Source organism: Hakea prostrata, chromosome 9 (assembly GCF_041222555.1).
Source record: "Hakea prostrata isolate BN-2017 chromosome 9, UWA_Hpros_2, whole genome shotgun sequence".
Lineage (NCBI taxonomy): Eukaryota > Viridiplantae > Streptophyta > Magnoliopsida > Proteales > Proteaceae > Hakea > Hakea prostrata.
The window spans coordinates 8737504-8757711 of NC_142608.1; the positions used below are offsets into that span (position 1 = coordinate 8737504).

A 20208-nucleotide genomic window follows, 5' to 3' on the forward strand; every position below is an offset into this window, starting at 1 on the left:
ACGCTGCATAGCATTGTTAGAAGATTCATTGATCAGAAGATACCTGACTGATTCCCCTATCAGTTGGGAATTTGATATTCATATGCTTCGTTGAGACTACCACACCTAGCTTTGTTAGGACGGCCTGCCGAGGATAACATTATAAGCTGGAAGCTCCCGAACCACCAGGAAATTCACCCAAATGGTAGTTTCCTTGGGGAAATTTCCAACTAAAAGGTCCAGTTGAACTGATCCTTCGACTATGGCCGACGACCCAGCAAATCCATATAAGTGCATGGATGATGGCTCCATTAAGTCCTTCTCGATCTTTAGTTTCTAATAAGCTTCATAGGCAAAAGATCTGCTGAAGAGCCTATATTGACCAACACTCTATGCACCTACCGTCGTCCAATTTCCACCTTGATTACTATGGCATCATCGTGAGGTGTGCATATACCTCTATTGTCCTCATCATCGAAGGTGATCGAACTTTCACCATTCGGTCTCTTCCGTTTCTGCGCCTCTCCAGTTCCAACGAACTTGGATTTGGCCTTCAACTTTTGAAGGGACTCTGGTTCAAGACCCCCGAATATAGTCAGAATAGGAGATCGACTAGCATCGATCACTTCTTTTCCCTTTTTCTACTTGGGAACCTCGACCCGTCATTCTTGACTTCCGGAACGATCCCTCTTTTCGACAGCAACTCTTGGCTCCATTTGTTGCCCTTTGATGAAACTAGAAAGATGCCCCTAAGAGATCAATCTTTTGATGTCGGCCTTTAGGTGCCTGCAATCATTGGTGTAATGCCCATAATCCTTATGAAAATGACAATACTTCTCCATGTTACACTCTCTAGGTTTGGATATGACCTTTGGTGGCCATTTCAAAATATCTTGCCTTTTGATGATGTTCAAAATCTTCGATTGAGGAGTATTCAATGGTGTATACTCGCTTTGATCGGGAGAACGCTACCTCCATGCCGAACGAGGCTTTCTTGCTCAATCATGATTGGGCTGCCTAGGCTTGTGCCTTCTTTCGGGAGCCTTCTGTTCTTTGGTGGAGGCCTTCGTTTCTCCCTGACGCCCATCTAGAATCTTGGTCACTTCCACCTGCTTTTGACACCGTTGTACCAATTCGGCATAGGTGGTTGGCATGTCCTGAAGTAATAACTCCAGAAGCCTATGGTTTGTGAGCCCAGTGAACAGGGCCATTTTTTCTACCTGCTCATCCAAATTCTCAATCTCCATAGTAACCTTGTTGAATCTTTTCAGGTACTCCCAAATTGACTCATTCTTCCCTTGCTTTATGGTGAACAGAGTCTCCTCTGTCTTTTTTATTTGGATTCCACTCTGGAAACGACCGATAAACTTTCACACAAATTCCTCAAAATTGACAATTCTTCTCGAAGGAAGATTCGAAAACCACTTCTGTGCCACTCCGGTCAAAGAGGAACCGAACACCCTGCAAAGGATTTTGTCAAAATTACCAGCTACAGCCATAGTTTACTGGTAATAACTAATATGGGCGATGGGATCTCCCGAACCGTCAAATGAAGAGAAAATTAGGAGCCAGAAATTGTGAGAAAACACAAATCCATCTATTGCCTCAACAAAAGGGGTCTTTCTGATGATCGGATAGATGTCATCGGCCATCCTCCCTCGGGAGAGTAGTCCCAACCTCTGATTGATATCAACAAGCTCTTGACCCATGTGGACCGAACGTCCCCCACCTGTCCGATAGCTTTCTCGTCCCAAACATTTTAAGGCTGGCGAGTGAGTGCGTACTCCTCCGCCCAATTTCACTACTGATCGGGTTCAACTTGTTTTTGGCCGTTCACGCCGATCGTTCCTTCAGGGTAGTTCCCTGTTCTCCGCTCTCGGGAATCCCCTCACATGTTCGGGCCATAATTTTGGCCTCCTGCCAGTTGCCTATCCCCTTGTGGGGAATGCCTTCGCAGTGGTGGTACAAGCGTCTCTGCTTCTTTCGCATGCCATCTAGCCTCCTGTTGGTCAGGAGCATAGGGAGCCACCACCTGCCTGACCAGCGTACGAAGCGTCTAGTTCATCTCCAAAAACTGATGTTGCATTTGATCCAACTGCTGTTGGAAAGGATTTGGGGGGTTCAAGTGTTCGTTACTGCCCAATCCCTCGTCTTCACGTACTTCACGAGCACGACTTCCTTCAAGGATATCTTCTGGAGTGTTCCCTTCTGGAAGTCAAACACTAGGTTCTTGTTGTACCTGCCAAAAACCTCACATCGTTATCAACCATGACCACCCCTCCTCTTCCAGCAACCACCGCCTCCCCCACCTGCCCCCACCACTCCTCTGCCGGCCACCTCCGCCCTCCCCTACTAGCAACCACCACTACCCCTCCCCTGTGGATGACCACCCTATTCGCCAGGTTCTCCTTCTTTCTTTGTCAAATTTTAGGTACAATATACTAAAAATAAAACATTAAAAAAGTTTAGGAACTAATTTATTCCTCAGCGGTCCATGTAAATATGTAATCAAAATCATGTGGTCCAACATGATTCTTCCACCCTAAGATTTTTTTTTTTTGGGGGAGGGGGAATCGCCACCCTAAGATTTTGAATCCAATAATAGAAGATTTTCATTAGGTTCATTGAAAGCCAACCCATTTGAGGCTTTAATTAGTATTTTTTTCGGTTGTCATAAGATGAGGATCAAGAAATCCCACAACCCATGTTTTGCACAAAAAAATATAAATTGAACGGCTACAACACATGATATGGCATTCTTTCCAAGTTTTCAATAGGGTGCATCACAAATACAACATAAGTCAGACCCTATTACAGTTTTCTCTGACTTAAAACAAAAAAATTCTTTTTATTACTACATTATACCCCAAAAAAAATTTTGGACTAATTTTCAAAATACAAGGGGATAATTAAACTAATATGCATCAATATATCTGACAGTCCATGATAGAAGAAAATTGAACAATTGAAACTCTTTGAATGTATCCTGAAAAAATCATTGAAATTAATCAGTCAACATTCTTAACTTGTGGACCATTCTCCAACTCAAAACCACCAATCACATCTTCATCAGCAATGTATTTGCCCCAGTTCCAGTGTTGCTTCCACACTCGTGACATCTCTTCAATGGGTACTCCCTTGGTCTCCGGCATCAAGAAGTAGATGAAGATAGTCATAATAAAGACCCAAGCAGCAAAGAATAAGAAGAGCCCGTATTTGAAGTGGCACAACATCGTCAAGAACACCTGTGCTACTATGAAGGTGAAAGTCATGTTGACTGCAACATTGATACTCTGTGCTGCTGACCTGATCTCCAATGGGAATATCTCACTTGGCACCAGCCATCCCAAGGGACCCCATGACCAGGCGAACCCAGCTACATAAATGCAGATGAAAAACACAACAATAATGGCATATCCCTTGGACAGATGATCCGATACGCCAGTGTCTCCGAATTTCATCCCTATCAGAATTGCTACCGCAATCTGCATACAATAGATCGACAATTTAAGGTTGATTAACATTAGGTATAATTAGTAATTTACAGAGAAATTAATCTCAACATTAAGAACTAGTTTTATTACCTGGCAGATGAACATTTGGATTCCGCCTTCCAGGAAGAGCTTTCTTCTACCCCAGTTATCAACCAACGAAACGGACACAAATGTGGCAATTACATTAACCAAACCGGTGATCAACGCAGATATAAGAGACGCATCATCTTCAAACCCAATTGTCTTGAACAGCACTGGAGCATAAAACATGATGACATTGATTCCGGTGACTTGCTGGAAAAATGGGATCATTATGGCCATGGTAAGGTGAGGTCTGTATTTGGGCTGCAAGATATTTCTCCATGGGTGTTCCACCTTTTTTGATGCCTCGTTAGCAGCCACCAAATCTTCAAACTCATCGTCCACATCCGGAGTACCACGGATATGTTGGAGCTTCTGTTTGGCTACCCCAGCTGAGGATCTCTCAATAAGGGAGTTTGGGGTGTCTGGAAGGAAAATGGCTCCAATGGTGATGATGGCGGCGGGGACAAGAAGCACCGCCCAGGCTCACACGCCAACCCCAACCTCCTTCAATCTTAGCCGTGAAGTAATTAATCAAGTTAGCGAAGAGGATGCCAAGAGTGATTGCAAGTTGAAACCCGATGTTGAGAGCACCACGAAACTTGTGAGGAGCCATCTCAGAGAGGTACAGGGGCACAGACTGTAAAAGGAAATTTGTTATTCAGTTACTCAAATTCCAGCCATTAATCGCATAAAAGATTTAAATCAAGCTGCGAACTTATTTAATAGGAGGCAAAAAGGAAAAACACTGACTTGTAGAAGAAGATATATGATTTTCTCAGACATATATGTAAAGCAAAAACAGTGAGTGCAACAGGGAACAAAAGATCCAATAAGTCTATATATTCACCTGATTAGCAAATCCAACACCAATACCCAGTAGAATACGTCCAATAATAAGCATGGCGATGTTCATAGCAGCAGTATTGATAACAGCTCCGGCGAAGAAAACCAAACCTCCGATAAACATGGATACCTTGCGACCAAGTTTTCTCGTGACGGTAGAAGCGAAAAGCGAGGCCACCAAAGCAGCGAGATACAGTGAGGATGTAAACAGTGTGAGAGTCTCACTGTCAAATTTACAGTACTGATTTGTGGAGTGATCATTATGCTCCTTTACGTACACAGAAGGGAAGAATTTTCGGAGAAATGAGTCCATAGACGTTACTCCACCTAAAAACATAAGAAATCCTTCACTGATCAGAGGAACGAACCGAAAAGAAAATAAAAAAACACTCTAAGAGAAGTCACATTTATCAAGATATGGCCTACCATCTCAGAGATCCTTACCAGAAATACCGATATCGTAACCGAAAATTAGACCACCGGAAGCGGCAATGATACAGGCCATGATGACGTGCATGGTGAGCCTGCCGGGGTAGTCCTTGCCTCCACTGGTGGTGGAGATAACCACACCTCCCGCCATGATCGCTTTCCTTCTTTACTCGTAGAGCTTCTCAGAGAATGAAATCAACGGTTTTGCACAAGAAACAAAACCGGAAAAAACGAAGAAGTCTTGCTGAAACTGGAAAACAGAGGGAAACGCAGAGACGAGCTGGTGATGAAGAAATGAAAGATTAGGACCTCAATTTATACTGAAACGCAAAGACGAGCTGGTGAAGTCAAGTTGTCAACAGACGAGGAACTATGTTTATAGTGAAACAAGAATTTCACGCGTTTAGCTGTCTAATAGGATAATTCCGAATTTGGTTGGTTGAGAAGGTATCTTTCTGTGGCTGACTTAACTTGCCCTCTACGAATCACCAGGTTTCTTGTTTAAGGTCAATGGGACCGATGTTTATTCATCAAGAAACTCATTTACAACCTCGTTTGATGTTTCATCATTCTTAAAATCTAAAAAAGTTTGATTTTCTTTTAAGATTACATCTTTACGTTTTACCAATTACTTCTCAATAGGATCACATAAATTATAGTCAAATTTATCATCACCATATCCTAAGAAAATAGATTGATCGGTTTTGTCGTCAAGCTTGGTCCTCTCATCTTTTAGAATATGTACAAAGACCTTGTAACTAAATACTTTTAAGTGTTCATAAGAAGCATCTTTGTCACTCCAAGCCTTTTGAGGACCATCTTCATTCAAGAGAACTGATGGTGATAAATCTATCAAGTACATCATTGTATTCATAGCTTCTCCTCAAAAATATTTTCGTAACATTGCATGTAAGAGTATATGTAACAACCCCCGTGTTTCTAACCCGGATTCGAATTGCATGTCCAAATATCCGAAGGTTCAGTCGGAATAAACTGTGGAATATCAAGATTGAAGTCCAAGATCCATACCCTAAGCCTATGGACCTGGATTCTACAGATGAAGAACCTACCATCTTGAGAATCCAAAGGAGATCCATTGGAAAACCGTGACGGATTGGGAAAGTGGATCACCAGTTGGAGACAAGATATGATTGAAGATGTCCAAAATGAAGGTAAGATCACCCCCACATGTTGGTTAGGGTTAGATTTGAGTTGGGGGATCAACCCCTTGAGCAAAGCACCTAAGTATTGAAAAGTACTAGCGGACGGTTGCTTAAGACAATTGATTGACCAATCAAGCACCCAAGTCTGCTTGTAGGGTTAAAACCCTATTTTGCTCCAGTTCACTATAAATAAGTAACTTCGACCTTTTCTCTCTTTATTATACTTGGGATACTGTTGTGGACTGTTAGGAGTCAGAAAACACGTGGTGGAAGGTGAAGGAAGCGTGATTTACGAGGAAGATTCAATCCCTCATCAGTTTAACAAATCTTTCGGAGGTAAGTTGATCTCACACCCTCTATACCCTTTCTTCATCTCTTTGAATGGTGTGAATCCATCCTCATTGAACAGGGTTAGGTTGGCGTGATCGACTTTTGTTTTTGTTAACTCATTGTTGTACATAGATTTGAGACAGTGTTAGGCATACTTGGAGGGATTTTTATTTGCGGCAACCGCTACTACCAACTATTAGGATTTAGCCACGTATTCAAAACAAATTGGACGGTTGTAAGAAAAACTACGGGGGTATATATATAAATACGAAATTCTATCTACAGGTTCAAACTTTTTAAAATTTACAAGATCAAATTCCTAACTCTACCCAACTCAATCCCGAATTTCCCAAACCCTATGTGCTCCTCCACTCCTCCATTTCCAGCCATCATCGTCGTTCCACCACCACTGCCACTTGCTGATGGGATGTGGATTCAGATTCTCTACTTCTCGTTCTCCCTTCTCCCGGCTTGATCAATCTTCTTAAAACACCTACCCAAGAAAAAAAAAATCTTTTTCAAACTCTCGATTGGAACTCTTATAAACTTGTTGCAATAATTCTTGAAACAAATCTCCTAGGTTTTTCGCCTTCCCCTACACATGTTTTATGGGGGCTTGGCATGGGCATTGATGCTCTTAAGCCATTCATCATCCTTGTCTCTGATCTCCTCCTCCATGCATTTGTCCTTTAAACCTTAAGCCAAAACCTTTATAACCCTATACTCTAATCCCTTGTACCCAATTGACTAAGAAAACCATGACTCTAATTCTTTGTACCCAATCGACTAAGCACCAAAATTGAAGAGATTGAAGGAGAAAAAGAATGCAATGAACCATCTATAGTTGCCCCGATGTTATCAACTGAGTGGTGAAATACTTGGGTTGCTCCATTCTATTAATCGTGAAAGTTGTTCTTTTGTCTGTGCCATTGGCTCCGCGTTGAGAGTCAGAGCCGAGATCGTTTGTCCTTGAATGCCAATGCCAAATTCAAAACCGATCTCATCACTGTGATTCCCTCTCTATTCATTCACTTCAATTTGGTCACCATGATTTCCCTTGAATCCGCTTCGCTACATGGAATCAACGATTTAACTGTTGTTTTCATCGATTTACATTGCCAGTACCACATTGCAGCCATATTGTGAAATGAGGATGGTGGCGGTGGAACGACAAACGATTGCTAGAGGAAGAAGTGGAGCTGAGGAGCACATAAGCTTTTGAGAAATTAGGGAATTGAGTCGGGTAGAGTTAGGGACTTTATTTTGTAAATTCTGAAAATTTTAAACCTTTAGACATAAAAATAAAATTTCATACATACATATATATCTCTACAATTTTTCATACAACTATCCAATTTATTTTTGAAAACGTGACAGGAAATCCTAACCGTTGGCAACAGGCGATAGCGGCTGCCACAAATAAAGACTTGCCTAATCAAACTTTAAGACTTAAGTCTGAAAATTTTAACCTTAACCACGGAAGTTGAAAATTCAACTTTATACCTCAAATGTATCTCTCTTTTTCTCTTAATAATCGTCTCTATATTCTAAAAATATATATAATTATAAGATGATTTAGCTTCGGAACAAGAGACAAACCTTATGACATTAATAGTGTTTTTAATATTTTTTTAAGAGGTTTTAGAATAAGACAACATGGCAGGAGCAATAGACAAGAGTTGAAGTTGATGGCCTTAATACCAAACCGCATTCAATTCAACACATAGAATCTGGAGCCCAAGTGGCTATGTAAACAGTCAGGTTAACATAGAGGCTGGAGCCCAAGTGGCCACCTGAAGAACGAGAAAAGAGGATGGATGCTTAAAGAGAATCAAAATGATAAGAGTTTTCACATGGTCGGCAACCATGACCACCCCTCCTCTGGCGGCAGCCACCACTGCCCTCCACCCCCTCCTCTGCCAGCCACCACCACCCACATTCGATGGGTTCTACTTCGTTCTTTGTCAAATTTTAAGGTACAATATACTAAAAATAAAACATTAAGAAAGTTTAGGAACTAATTTAATCCTCAGCGGTCATGTAATCAAAATCATGTGGTCCAACCTTATTTTTCCACCCTGAGATTTTGAATCCAATAATAGAAGGCTTTCATTAGATTCATTGAAAGCCAACCCCATTGAGGCTTTTAATTAGTATTTTTAAAGCTTCTGTTTTTAGTTGTCATAAATCATAAGATGAGGATCAAGAAATCCCCCACCCATAATTTGCACGAAAAAGTCTAAATTGAACGGCTACAGCACATGATATGGCATTCTTTCCAAGTTTTCAATAGGGTGCCATCACAAGATGCAAAATATGACAGACCTATTGATTGCAGTTTTCTCAGACTTAAAACCAAAAAATTCATTTTATTACTACATTATACCCCCAAAAAAAATTTGGACTAATTTTCAAAGTACAAGGGGATAATTAACTTGATTTAACTATATATACCAATATATCTAACAGTGACAGAAGAAAATTGAACAATTGAAACTCTATGAATGTATCCTGAAAACACCATAGAAATTAATCAGATGACACTCTTAACTGGTGGACCTTTCCCCAACTCAAAACCACCAATCACATCTTCATCAGCGATGTATTTGCCCCAGTACCAGTGTCGCTTCCACACTCGTGACATCTCTTCAATGGGTACTCCCTTGGTCTCCGGCAGCAAGAAGTAGATGAAGATAGTCATAACAAAGACCCAACCAGCAAAGAATAAGAAGAGCCCGTATTTGAAGTGGCACAACATCGCCAAGAACACCTGTGCTATTATGAAGGTGAAAGTCATGTTGACTGCAACATTGATACTCTGTGCTGCTGACCTGATCTCCAATGGGAATATCTCACTTGGCACCAGCCATCCCAAGGGACCCCATGACCAGGCGAACCCAGCTACATAAATGCAGATGAACAACACAACAATGATGGCATATCCCTTGGACAGATGATCCGATACGCCAGTCGTTCCAAATTTCATACCTATCAGAATTGCTACCGCAATCTGCATACAATAGATCGACAATTTAAGGTTGATTAACATTAAGTACATTCAGTAATTTACAGAGAAATATCATCATTGAGATCTAGTTTACCTGGCAGACGAACATTTGGATTCCACCTTCCAGGAAGAGCTTTCTTCTACCCCAGTTATCAACCAACGTAACAGAGACGAATGTGGCAATTACATTAACCAAACCGGTGATCACCGCAGACATAAGGGACGCATTATCTCCAAACCCAATTGTCTTGAACAGCACTGGAGCATAAAACATGATGACGTTGATTCCGGTGACTTGCTGGAAAAAGGGGATCATTATGGCCATGGTAAGGTGGGGTCTGTATTTGGACTGCAAGATATTTCTCCATGGGTGTTCCACCTTTTTTGATGCCTCGTTAGCAGCAACCAAATCTTCAAACTCATCGTCCACATCCGGAGTACCACGGATATGTTGGAGCTTCTGTTTGGCTACCTCAGCTGAGGATCTCTCAATAAGGGAGTTTGGGGTGTCTGGAAGGAAAATGGCTCCAATGGTGATGATGGCAGCAGGGACAGCAGCACCGCCCAGGCTCACACGCCAACCCCAACCTCCTTCAATCTTAGCCGTGAAGTAATTAATCAGGTTAGCAAAGAGGATGCCAAGAGTGATTGCAAGTTGAAACCCGATGTTGAGAGCACCACGAAACTTGTGAGGAGCCATCTCGGAGAGGTACAGTGGCACAGACTGTAAAAGGAAATTTGTTAATCAGTTACTCAAAAGTTCAATCAACAATTTCTACTCCAATTCTACCACTCATTCGTTGCCGTTAAAATGGATTATGCGAAAGAAACAGAGGGAAGGACCACTTTCGGTAAACCGAAAAATATCGATCGACAGAGCAAAAGAGAAACGAAGTGTTTACCTAAAATTACAGGAAAGCTGGAACACCTGGCAAGTAGGTGATTAAGAAGAAAGGAAAAATAAAATGAATCACCGAAATGATTTCAAAACGTGACAGACGACAGTAGTCACTGTGGAAAACTCAGGCAATTACACGTCACGGGTAGAGGAAAAAGGTTACAGTATGACTTCACCGACAGACGAGAAAAAGCGACAAAATGCAAATAATTTATTTTATAAACAAAATACGGCAGTTGTTCACCGCTAACAGAGACCACTAAAAATTTCAGGCAAGGAAGACGTGACGAGTGAAAAAATAAAAGATATATGGGTCTACAGTGTAGACTCTGCAGAACGAAAAGGTTATAGATTAGTTTAGAACGAGGATACAGAAAACTATGAAATATTATCTTTTAGTTCAAAAAATATCAATCGATTATCCGAGAAATTCTCAAAATCCAGTCAAATACACAGATCTGAACAGAAACATTGATGAAATTCAGAGAATAACAAGTTAGCGCAGAGAACATGACAAAAGGCTTAAGCATACGACAAACATAAACTCTGAAACTGGATATTTGAGAAGACGATAGAAATAAAATTCCAGGCACTTTAGAATCTCGAGGCAAATACGGCCAATAATCACATAAAAGATTTAAATCAAGCTTCGATTATCTCAGACATGTAAAGCAAAAACAGAGTGCAACAGGAAACAACAGATACAAGGAGTCTATTCACCTGATTAGCAAATCCAACACCAATACCCAGTAGAATTCGTCCAATAATAAGCATTGCGATGTTTACAGCAGCAGCATTGATAACAGCTCCGGAGAAGAAAACCAAACCTCCGATAAACATGGATACCTTGCGACCAAGTTTTCTCGTGACGGTAGAAGCGAAAAGCGAGGCCACCAAAGCAGCGAGATACAGTGAGGATGTAAACAGTGTGAGAGTCTCACTGTCAAATTTACAGTACTGATTTGTGGAGTGATCATTATGCTCCTTATTGAACACAGAAGGGAAGAATTTTCGAAGAAATGAATCCATGGACGTTACTCCACCTAAACACACAATAAAACCTCCGCAGATCAGAGAGACGAACCGAAAAGAAAAAAAAAAAAAAAAAATAAAAACACTCAGAGAAGTCACATTAATCAAGATATGGCCTGCGATCTCAGAGATCCTTACCAGAAATACCGATATCGTAACCGAAAATCAGACCACCGGAAGCGGCAATGATACAGGCCATGACGACGTACATGGTGAGCCTACCGGGGTAGTCCTTGCCTCCACCGCTGGAGGAGATAACCACACCTCCCGCCATGATCGCTTTCCTTCTTTACTCGCAGAGCTTCTCAGAGAATCAAATCAACGTTTTGCATAAGAAACGAAACCAGAAAATCGAAGAAGACTAGTTGAAACAGAATAAAACGCAGAGACCAATCGGTGAATAAGAAATGAGAGATTAGAACTCTATTTATACTGAAACGAAGAGACGAGCTGGTGAAGGCAAGTTGTCAACAGATGAGCACCTCTATTTATAGTGAAACGGGAAAATTTTCACGCGCTTAGCTGTCTATTGGGATAATTTCGAATTTGATTGGTTGAGAAGGTATCTTACTGAGATGAATATGGAAAAATGGATTCACCTTAGTACCTTACTGCCTAATTACCAAACTACCCTCCTAAATTGTCTTTATCCACTCCGAATCACCGGGTGTTTAGTTTGAGCCTTTGAGACTTTAAGACTTTGAAGTCAATTAGTACCGAATGACGATAACACCCTCGACCGATAAAGTTAATTACTTCAGACCCTAGGAAATAACCGTTAAGTGATCCAGGTACATAAAGTAAATACATCGGAAATCGAGGTTAATTCCACAGTTGGCTCAAGCCCCTACAGATTTCCAATTTCGTTTTAATGAAGCATCGTGAAATAGCGTAATTTTCGAAATTGGATTACAAGGGACCGTTAGAGAGTGAGAGAGAGAGAGAGAGAGAGAGAGAGGATTTGGATAAACTTTGTGATTTGGGGCTGACTAGGAAGACAAACGTGAAGCGTATGAATTACAGTAGAGAGGAATTGGTGCCGTGGGACCCACATTTGAAGGCTCTTTTTCACTCTAAGTGGAAAAGCTATATCAGATCACGGGATGATCTATCTCGTGAATATGGAAAGCTAAAATCAGTCTTATCAGAAAACGAACTTTCCTTTTAGTCCATGTTTGTTTACTGGGAGAATACTCTATTTTCCGTGGGTTGGCAGTTACTATTTTTCTGAATTTAATTTGTAGTTATCCAACCTTTCCTTCTTCTACGTTTCGTTGTGACAGTTAGGAAATTGAAAGATTTAAATTTTCAAATCGCTTGGTTGGATATGAGGAATCTTAAATTGTGCCTAATCAAAGAAACAATCATTAATATTGATTTTCCAATAAAATTGAGGTGTTATCCATCTGTCCTGTTACATAAGTCTTCTCTCATTGTTTATTATTCTTTTTTTTTTAATTAATTTCCAAAGTCAAACGTGGAAGAGTGTGACATATATAACCATTAAAACAATTCAGCATTTGGTCAACATTATCATGTTAGGTTTTTTATATTTTCATATTTTAGGGGTTGTAAGAAAACTAAGTTTCCAATATAAATGCGTTCATTTGAAAAACAATTCTATGTGATCAGTTTAGAACCCTAATCACATCGCATAGGGTTTAGAGACGTATTTATGATCAAGTAAGGATAAACATTACTTATTCTGGTCAAGCGGTTAAGTGTTCAAATCTTTAAAAAATGCTTTTATTATGTAAGTAGGATTAAAGACTGTTTACATTATGATTCTCTTTAAAAAAAATTATCTACAAGGAGTGTATGATAAATATATATCTAGTTATTGGACATGTCTCATGCACAAGATACTTTTTTCACTAAAAGGTCTAAGTTGAATCATTATGCTAGATTTAAGTCTCGTTTGTTTACTTCTTGCACTAGTGTTGTAGGTGTATTTTTGGCACAGTGGTGACGAAGGAGGTCTTGTTTCCTTTCCCATCCCCTGGGTCAGTGGCAAAGCCATGTTGGAGGCAGAGGGGGCCATGACCTCCGGATTTTTTTCCATTTTTCTTTCATGATTTTTTAAAATTTTTCTCCCACAATTTTAGCCATTTTTATAATTTATTCATAATTGTGTTATCTATATTTTTGTCCTATTAATTTACTTAAACTTTTACTGTGAACTCCACATTCAAATATAATAAAAGATCCTCTGATGAGACCCACAGTGAGTCCCACATTGGCCCATGTATATTCGATCTCCCAATATTTAATCCTAGCTCCGCACCTGCCCTGGGTGTAGGGCTTCAATCATTGTGACGAGTTTGATGACGATCAAGGTAAACGAGCTCAATTCGTTAAGCCTCTATGCGGATGACAAGAAAATTTTACATAGAAACACTAGATTTTTTTGTCTAGTCATGCTATGGAAAATATGTCCTCAAATGGAAATTACTTGCTAGCGTGGCCCAACATAAAATAGAAAGGGTCCACTGTGTGAATTGTATGAACCGAAAGTAAGAAAGTCCATTTAATACGAAACTCCTTATATATGTCTAGTGGATATGATCGATTCAGAGAAAACCACCCACCGACATCCCATGTAACCCTCTCACAAGAGCTGGTCCATGTTCCTTGTAGACTTCTAAACGTGTTCATTTTTTGAGAGAATAATGGAAAAGAAAATTCCAATGTACAAACCTTAAATCCTTTTCATATATATATATGCATCATCTCCCCCATGATCCCACTTAGATAATGTTATGTAGTTTTTTGCACTTACAATATGTAGAATAAAGGTTCTCTTAATGTGATACTAGAGTCAAGGCGGAGTTAAGATTTAACATTGGGAGGGGCTGATCAGGATCATGCTAGGATGGTGCTTCTGACGTGGTGATGTCTGTGGTGCTTAGTATTGAATAAACGCAACATGCATGGATTCCCTTATATCTCAACCGCACAAAAGAATGGTTAATTAAAAAAATAGTTTACTTCACTTAAGTTAGTATAATCTACACATGGTCTTTTGTGCAACTAAGATTTAATGAAATAATTTTACCCAAAAAACAAAGAGATTTAATAAAACCCACGTGGAATTCATCTAATGCTAGACATTACAGACAGTACTATGTTAAAAATGGGAGGATTGAGAAGCTGGCGGGCCTAAGTATTGTTATTCATAATTATTTCTCTAACAATCAAACCCCTATGTGCAGGCGTATGCAATTCAAAACTAGACATGACGGCATGGTGTGTAGAGATCGTATGGAATGGGAAAATACAACAACTAAATAAAGGAATTATCAACAAAGGGACGAAAGTACAGGCCACAATACAGGGGATACTAGAAGGACTCAAGGCTGCGGATCAACACAAAGTCGAACTAAAGGAGATTTGGTGCAATGAAGAAAACTTAGCCAACTTCTATCCCGAGATGAAAACTTTAAATTGGCCCTTAAATCTTATACCTTTGTTGCTTGTTCTAAAAGATTGTATTAAGACCCGTATTACCATGTTTAAGACCCCTACCATCCAGAAAACATTTGCATGCATAGCTAATTTAGCTCTTACAAACTATAGTATGCATGTATGTAATAACTGTGTTGTTTAAGCTTTTATAAAAAAATTCTTTTAATATATAAAAAAAAAAAAAAAAAACAATCAAACCCCTGCTAACGCAGAGCTATCCTAGTGGTTAAAACCAACACTCTTAGTGAAGAGGTCGTAGGTTCAACTCTTGCTGAAGCATATTAATATCCCCATCCACCGGCTTAATAAAGTCCATTTGTACCAGGAAAAAAAACAATCAAACCCCTTGGGGGCATTGACGTAGTTTCACCTTTCTCTGGCATTGAAGCTAATGCTGTGTGTTTTTGAGATCCACGATTATATCCTCAAAAATAACTTTTTATAATTTTTTTTTTTCTGACTGGTAAACTCAAAATTTCACCTGTAGGTCCCACTATGTTTTTGTGGTTGGGAAGTCGTCGATGAGCACTTTGTGGTCCCCTGACGGGGAGATGATCCTAACTGAAACCCTGCATTGGCTTAATTCTAAAAAGTTTTGACCAGGAGATGTTAATCTTCAACACCTACACCAATCCTTCAAAATTTATCATTAGATTATAATTGTTCTAACTTCTAACAAATAAACATACCCTTTTGTTAACTAATAATCTGTTGTTTTGAAACAAAGAAAGGAAAAAGAAAAAGAAAAAGAAAAAGAAAGAGAAAGAGAAAGTGAAAGTAAGTATTGTCTGTATCATATTTGCATTGAGAATAATATTCTGAATAAGACTTCATTCATTGTTTGTCTTTTCAAAAGGTCTACTCAAAGACTAATCACACACTGAATAGTCTCTGAAGACTAATCATCAGATTCTGTTGATTTTATTGCTATGGCCAATATAGCCATCATTCATGACATACATTTCTAACATAAAATATATTCATCTACTCAAATATTTATATTTGGCCATTGACGTATTTCCCCAGGTCAACAAGCGAGACAAGCATCAAAGCATTGATAGGACCTGATCGGCAATTGAGAGTTTGATCAAAGTTTGGGAACGAGTCCGGATCTGCGTCGGTGTGCTCTCCCGACGGGTTACCACCACAAAAAATAGGGGGGCCCAGGGTGGTGATGGGAGGGTTTTTTTTTTTTTTTTTTTTTCTTTTTTACATTTTCAGTGGTGGGGCCCACCTCTTTTGTGGTGGAAAACCTGTTGGGGAGCACTCTGTGCTCCCCGTCGGGGGTGATGATCCAGATTCTTTGGGAACAAAGGGAGCGAAATAAGACACTATCAAGGATAGAGTGCTGCTTCGTGTTCTTGTAAATAGGTTTCTTTTCACTTTTTCCTAATCAGTGCGATGGTAAGATTATACTGTATGCTACTTCTTATACCAACTTTATTTATTTTGATATTTTTACTTCAAAATTATCGATATTTAGAATTTTACGATAAGAAAAAAAGAGAAATAGAGAAATAGACAGTCAACAATAATGGTGGCTGTATATAATGTCTACTCGAATGTCCAAACGTAGAATTACTAGTCATTCACTGTAAGAAAGAATTCTTTATATCTCAAAATTTTAGGTATACATTGGCGACTTAAGTTTCATCAAGTAAGTCTTACTTACAAAGAACTGTGCTCTTAGCATTAAATCGTTATCAAACTTATATTTAATATCTTGGGTAACTACATTACGGAACTAACCTAACCAAGCAAAAGTCTTCTTTTAATTGTGAATATCTTGTCCACAAGATTTTATTGGTTTAGTCAACAAACACAAGAGTAGTGTGGAATTCATTTTATGATCCATAGTTTATAAATAATTTCTCGACACCTTAAGGGGATATATTTCTTAAGTTTCCAAACAAACAATTTTTTCTTTTCAAGTGATTTCATAAACCCATCCATTAGATATCATTCAATACTTAAGTCTCATCAATGTTTATTTCTTATCTTTTAACCATAAACAACCACAAACTTTTAAATTCAGTCACATCTTGAAATCAGCTTCAATCTAATATAATATTAGCAATGTGAATGTAACTTTTTTGTGCAGCACTCATACTTGGTATTAAAGATAATAGTTATTTTGATGCACTAGCAAGTCAATTCAAAAGTGTCTAACTGATATGGTTGGATCACTCTTAAAAAAAATTAACAAAAATACATTAAAAACTCCTAAACTTGTATATAGTCAAACATAATTCATAATAATAATAATAATAATAATAATAATAATAATATGGTTCTTAAATGATAAAACTTAGGGTATGGGTGAATAAGTTACGCGAAAGTGATGTAATCTCTTATCTAATTTTAATGTATGTAAGATGATGGATGATAATTTTAGATAGTAATGCATGGATTAAATTTTTTGAGTGTATCAATGAAGAGGAGTTTTGTATCCACTGGTAATGTGACTTCATGATTAGAATCTTGATATCATTATTGTCGTCGCCATATTCCCGTCGGCCTAAAGAATCAGTTTCTGGGTCAATCCAGGGCCTTTTGCTGGGCCTGGGCTCCCTCCTTTCCTTCAAGCGTCACCGCATTTCCTGCCGAGAAGTGGTCTAAGGGACCAAACCAGATCCATGTAGGATGAAAGCGTTCTATGTGACAAGGGTCATCTTGTGTGGGCCCAGTTATCCTACAGCCAACTGTCTATGATTGGAGCCTTACACGTTTGGAGATCTTTTTGAGCCCTAGGACGACAGACACCGCGCTCCTTTCTTGAGACCCCGACACATCGTAGACGAAAGAATGCACCCTAAGGGGGGGGGGGGGGGGGGGGGGGGGCGGGGGGGGGGGGGGGGGGGGGGGGGGCCGGGGGGCGGGCGCCCGGCCCCGACGGTTGAAGCGACTCTTTCAACCATGCCTAGAGCCCTTAAATCGTAGAGGCCATCTCCACCTTTCATCTCATTGAATCAACATCCAAGGGCTATAAAGCATACCATCTTTTGAGGTGTGGCTCAATTATATAATCATTTACCATGCTTGAACGGGATAAGCTCTACACACTCCAGCCACCACATTCTTTAGCTTTCTAACCCTTCAAGAGCATGATCTTCATCATCTCTTGGGATCTTCACTCCTTAATGGAGTTTATCTTTTATTGGCCTTGACTAACTTGATTGTCGGAAGTGGCTTCCCGTCCTTAGAGGCGGCCCACTTTTACTTTCTTTTGGGCTCAGGAATAGGGGCTGGATCAAGAGCAAACCATGTGGTTAAGATCATATTTCTTGCACCAACAATTATTGATTCCAATGGATCCTGTATGGGATCAAAACTATCCTTTGCCTCTTACACAAATGTCTTCATGGTGAGGAGATAGGGGAAATATTTATTTGATATTATAGAGGGTTGAAACTGTTTCTTCTCTTCGGGTCTCGCTTATAATAAAGAAAGGTACCTTACATTCAAATTCATCTAATTAAAGTGAATAAACGTGAAGGAAAACAAAATTGCAAGCCATCATCACATACTGGAAAATAAAGTGGATAGGAAAGTTCCTTAGAAATGGTGCATTTGCTGTCCATCTTCTTAAAGTAAAGCACTCACAGCTAATGATTTCAATCCTCTCTATTGAGAAAGAAATTAGATGTTTTTACTCTTCCTTCATATCTAAGAACCAATCATGGATTTAAAATTCAAATTGGAATTGGTGAAGACAAGATTTATGATATCTTCATATTTGATCAACCTTGATTTAATTGGGTTCAATTCAGAAGTCAGAATTGTGGAAAATCGCCTTGTTCAATTCTGGGGTCTTAAGCAATTGGAAAACGAAAAACTTACTGCCTTTGTTCAAATCCGCAATAAAGAACTCAAATGTGTTTTCAACTTAGTGGTCCAATATCATTCTGATATTGAAAGATTGAAAATGAAAAGTCTTCCTTGAAACTGATTGCATCTTTGGACAAGTTGAACATTGAAGGATATGATTAGATTCCCAGCCAATAAATCAAGTTCACAAAGACAAAGGACCACTTATTTCCATTTGAAAATTTGAAAACTGAGTATTCAAGCGTGCGAAGACAGGTATAATCATGGTAGTCTGAGCCAGGTTTAAAAAGGGCTGCAGAGGGCAACGATGCTTTTCACTTCCTAGAAGGTTGGATATCTAAGGATTTTTATTTGAAATAGGCTCTTTCTATCACGGTGATGATCGCGCCACGTAATTAAGTTAAGATTAAACGATTGTAAATAAGATGACCGGATTTACTTATAAATATTTTTGTTTTTACATTTTAAAGATTTAAAGTTTACTAATTTACAAAATCAGACCTCTCATTTACTGACTCCCAAACTTGGAAAGTTATATTGCCAAATTTTTGTGGTTTTGGTTTATGGTGAAAGGAAACCAAGATTGAAACTCAATCTGCGAGATATCGTCGATTTTTCTGCAATATCTCGCTATTTCTCGTGATATAACGCCAAAATATTGATATTTTGCCGATTTCTTGTGATTTTTAGGCGATTTTTTGCAATTTTTAGACGATTTCTCTCAAGATTCTAAAGTAGAATCTTTAAGATCAATGGACAATCTTAGCAATTCTATTCCATTGATTTAAAACTCAAAAGGTAATGTGCTAAATGTGATAAGGGAGGAGAATCTATATAGAATAATTTACGGAAGAATTAAGAAAACATTTTATAGCAAATCTTCAAGATTAATAAGCAATTTTACCAATTATATTATAGTGATTTAGGCCTTAAAAGTCAACGTGCCAAATGTGGTTAGGGAAGAGTATATACATGAAATATTTTATGGAAACAATTTAAATTATGAAGGGATTTTGTAATAAAATCTTCAAAGTGAACAAGTAATCATTCCAATAATATCCGAATGATTTAGGCCTCAGAAGGTAACATGTTAAATGTGGCTAGGAAGTAGAATTTAAAAGGAAGAATTTATAGAAAATAATTCATATTTACCAAATATTAACACCAAATTAGAATAGGCATAAAATTTGGGCTCAAAACAACAAAAAATACTCCATAAGTGATTGTCAAAATCTGACAATTTTTGGGCGAAAATACCCTTCTTGTTCGAGGCCCGATCTTGTTTATGAGATCATACCTCACACTATGGTGGCATAATTACTATTATCTTGCAAGACCTAGGAGTGAAAGAAAGTTCCCATTGTCCCTTATGCTTTGGTCATCAACGTAGCAAACAGAGGTTTTTGCCTTGTTCCTTTATTTTTTCCTTCTTCTTCTGTATCAATTTGGAAGGCTGCTCTTGATACGAAATCCTGCCCGTCCTTCCCTGTCACGTTCCTGCAAAACACGTGCTCGACCTTGGGGGGTCGAGGTACGTCTCCGACGAGCAAATCAATACCAATGATATGATCTCAACTACTCAATCGAGAATTCAAGTAATTGATCATATAGAATATGAATACTTACTACATAAAGCTTGCCTAAGGTGCTTATATG

The 20208-nt window shown here is 39.0% G+C and overlaps 1 protein-coding gene and 1 pseudogene across 1 annotated transcript; both read right to left on the reverse strand.

Moving 5' to 3' along the window:
* Positions 1-2987: 2987 nt before the first annotated feature.
* Positions 2988-4980, reverse strand: LOC149004507 (sugar carrier protein C-like; annotated as a pseudogene).
* A 3587-nt stretch (positions 4981-8567) lies between these two features.
* On the reverse strand, positions 8568-11706 carry LOC149004508 (sugar carrier protein C-like). The gene is made up of 4 exons (XM_089168820.1): positions 11398-11706; positions 10948-11270; positions 9424-10053; positions 8568-9332 (listed from the first exon to the last, which is right to left on the reverse strand). The coding sequence occupies exons 1-4, from the start codon at positions 11531-11533 to the stop codon at positions 8856-8858; spliced, it is 1566 nt and encodes a 521-aa protein (XP_089024946.1). The 5' UTR covers positions 11534-11706; the 3' UTR covers positions 8568-8855.
* Between the last annotated feature and the right edge of the window lie 8502 nt (positions 11707-20208).

Bases quoted from the DNA above. Each gene is read 5' to 3' on its own strand.
- LOC149004508 (XM_089168820.1), bottom strand. From the start codon at position 11,533: ATGGCGGGAGGTGTGGTTATCTCCTCCAGCGGTGGAGGCAAGGACTAC. The intron at 11,271-11,397 runs GTAAGGATCTCT...TTGTGTGTTTAG, and splicing joins TTACGATATCGGTATTTCTG to GTGGAGTAACGTCCATGGAT. The intron at 10,054-10,947 runs GTGAATAGACTC...TTCCTTTTACAG, and splicing joins GTGTTGGATTTGCTAATCAG to TCTGTGCCACTGTACCTCTC.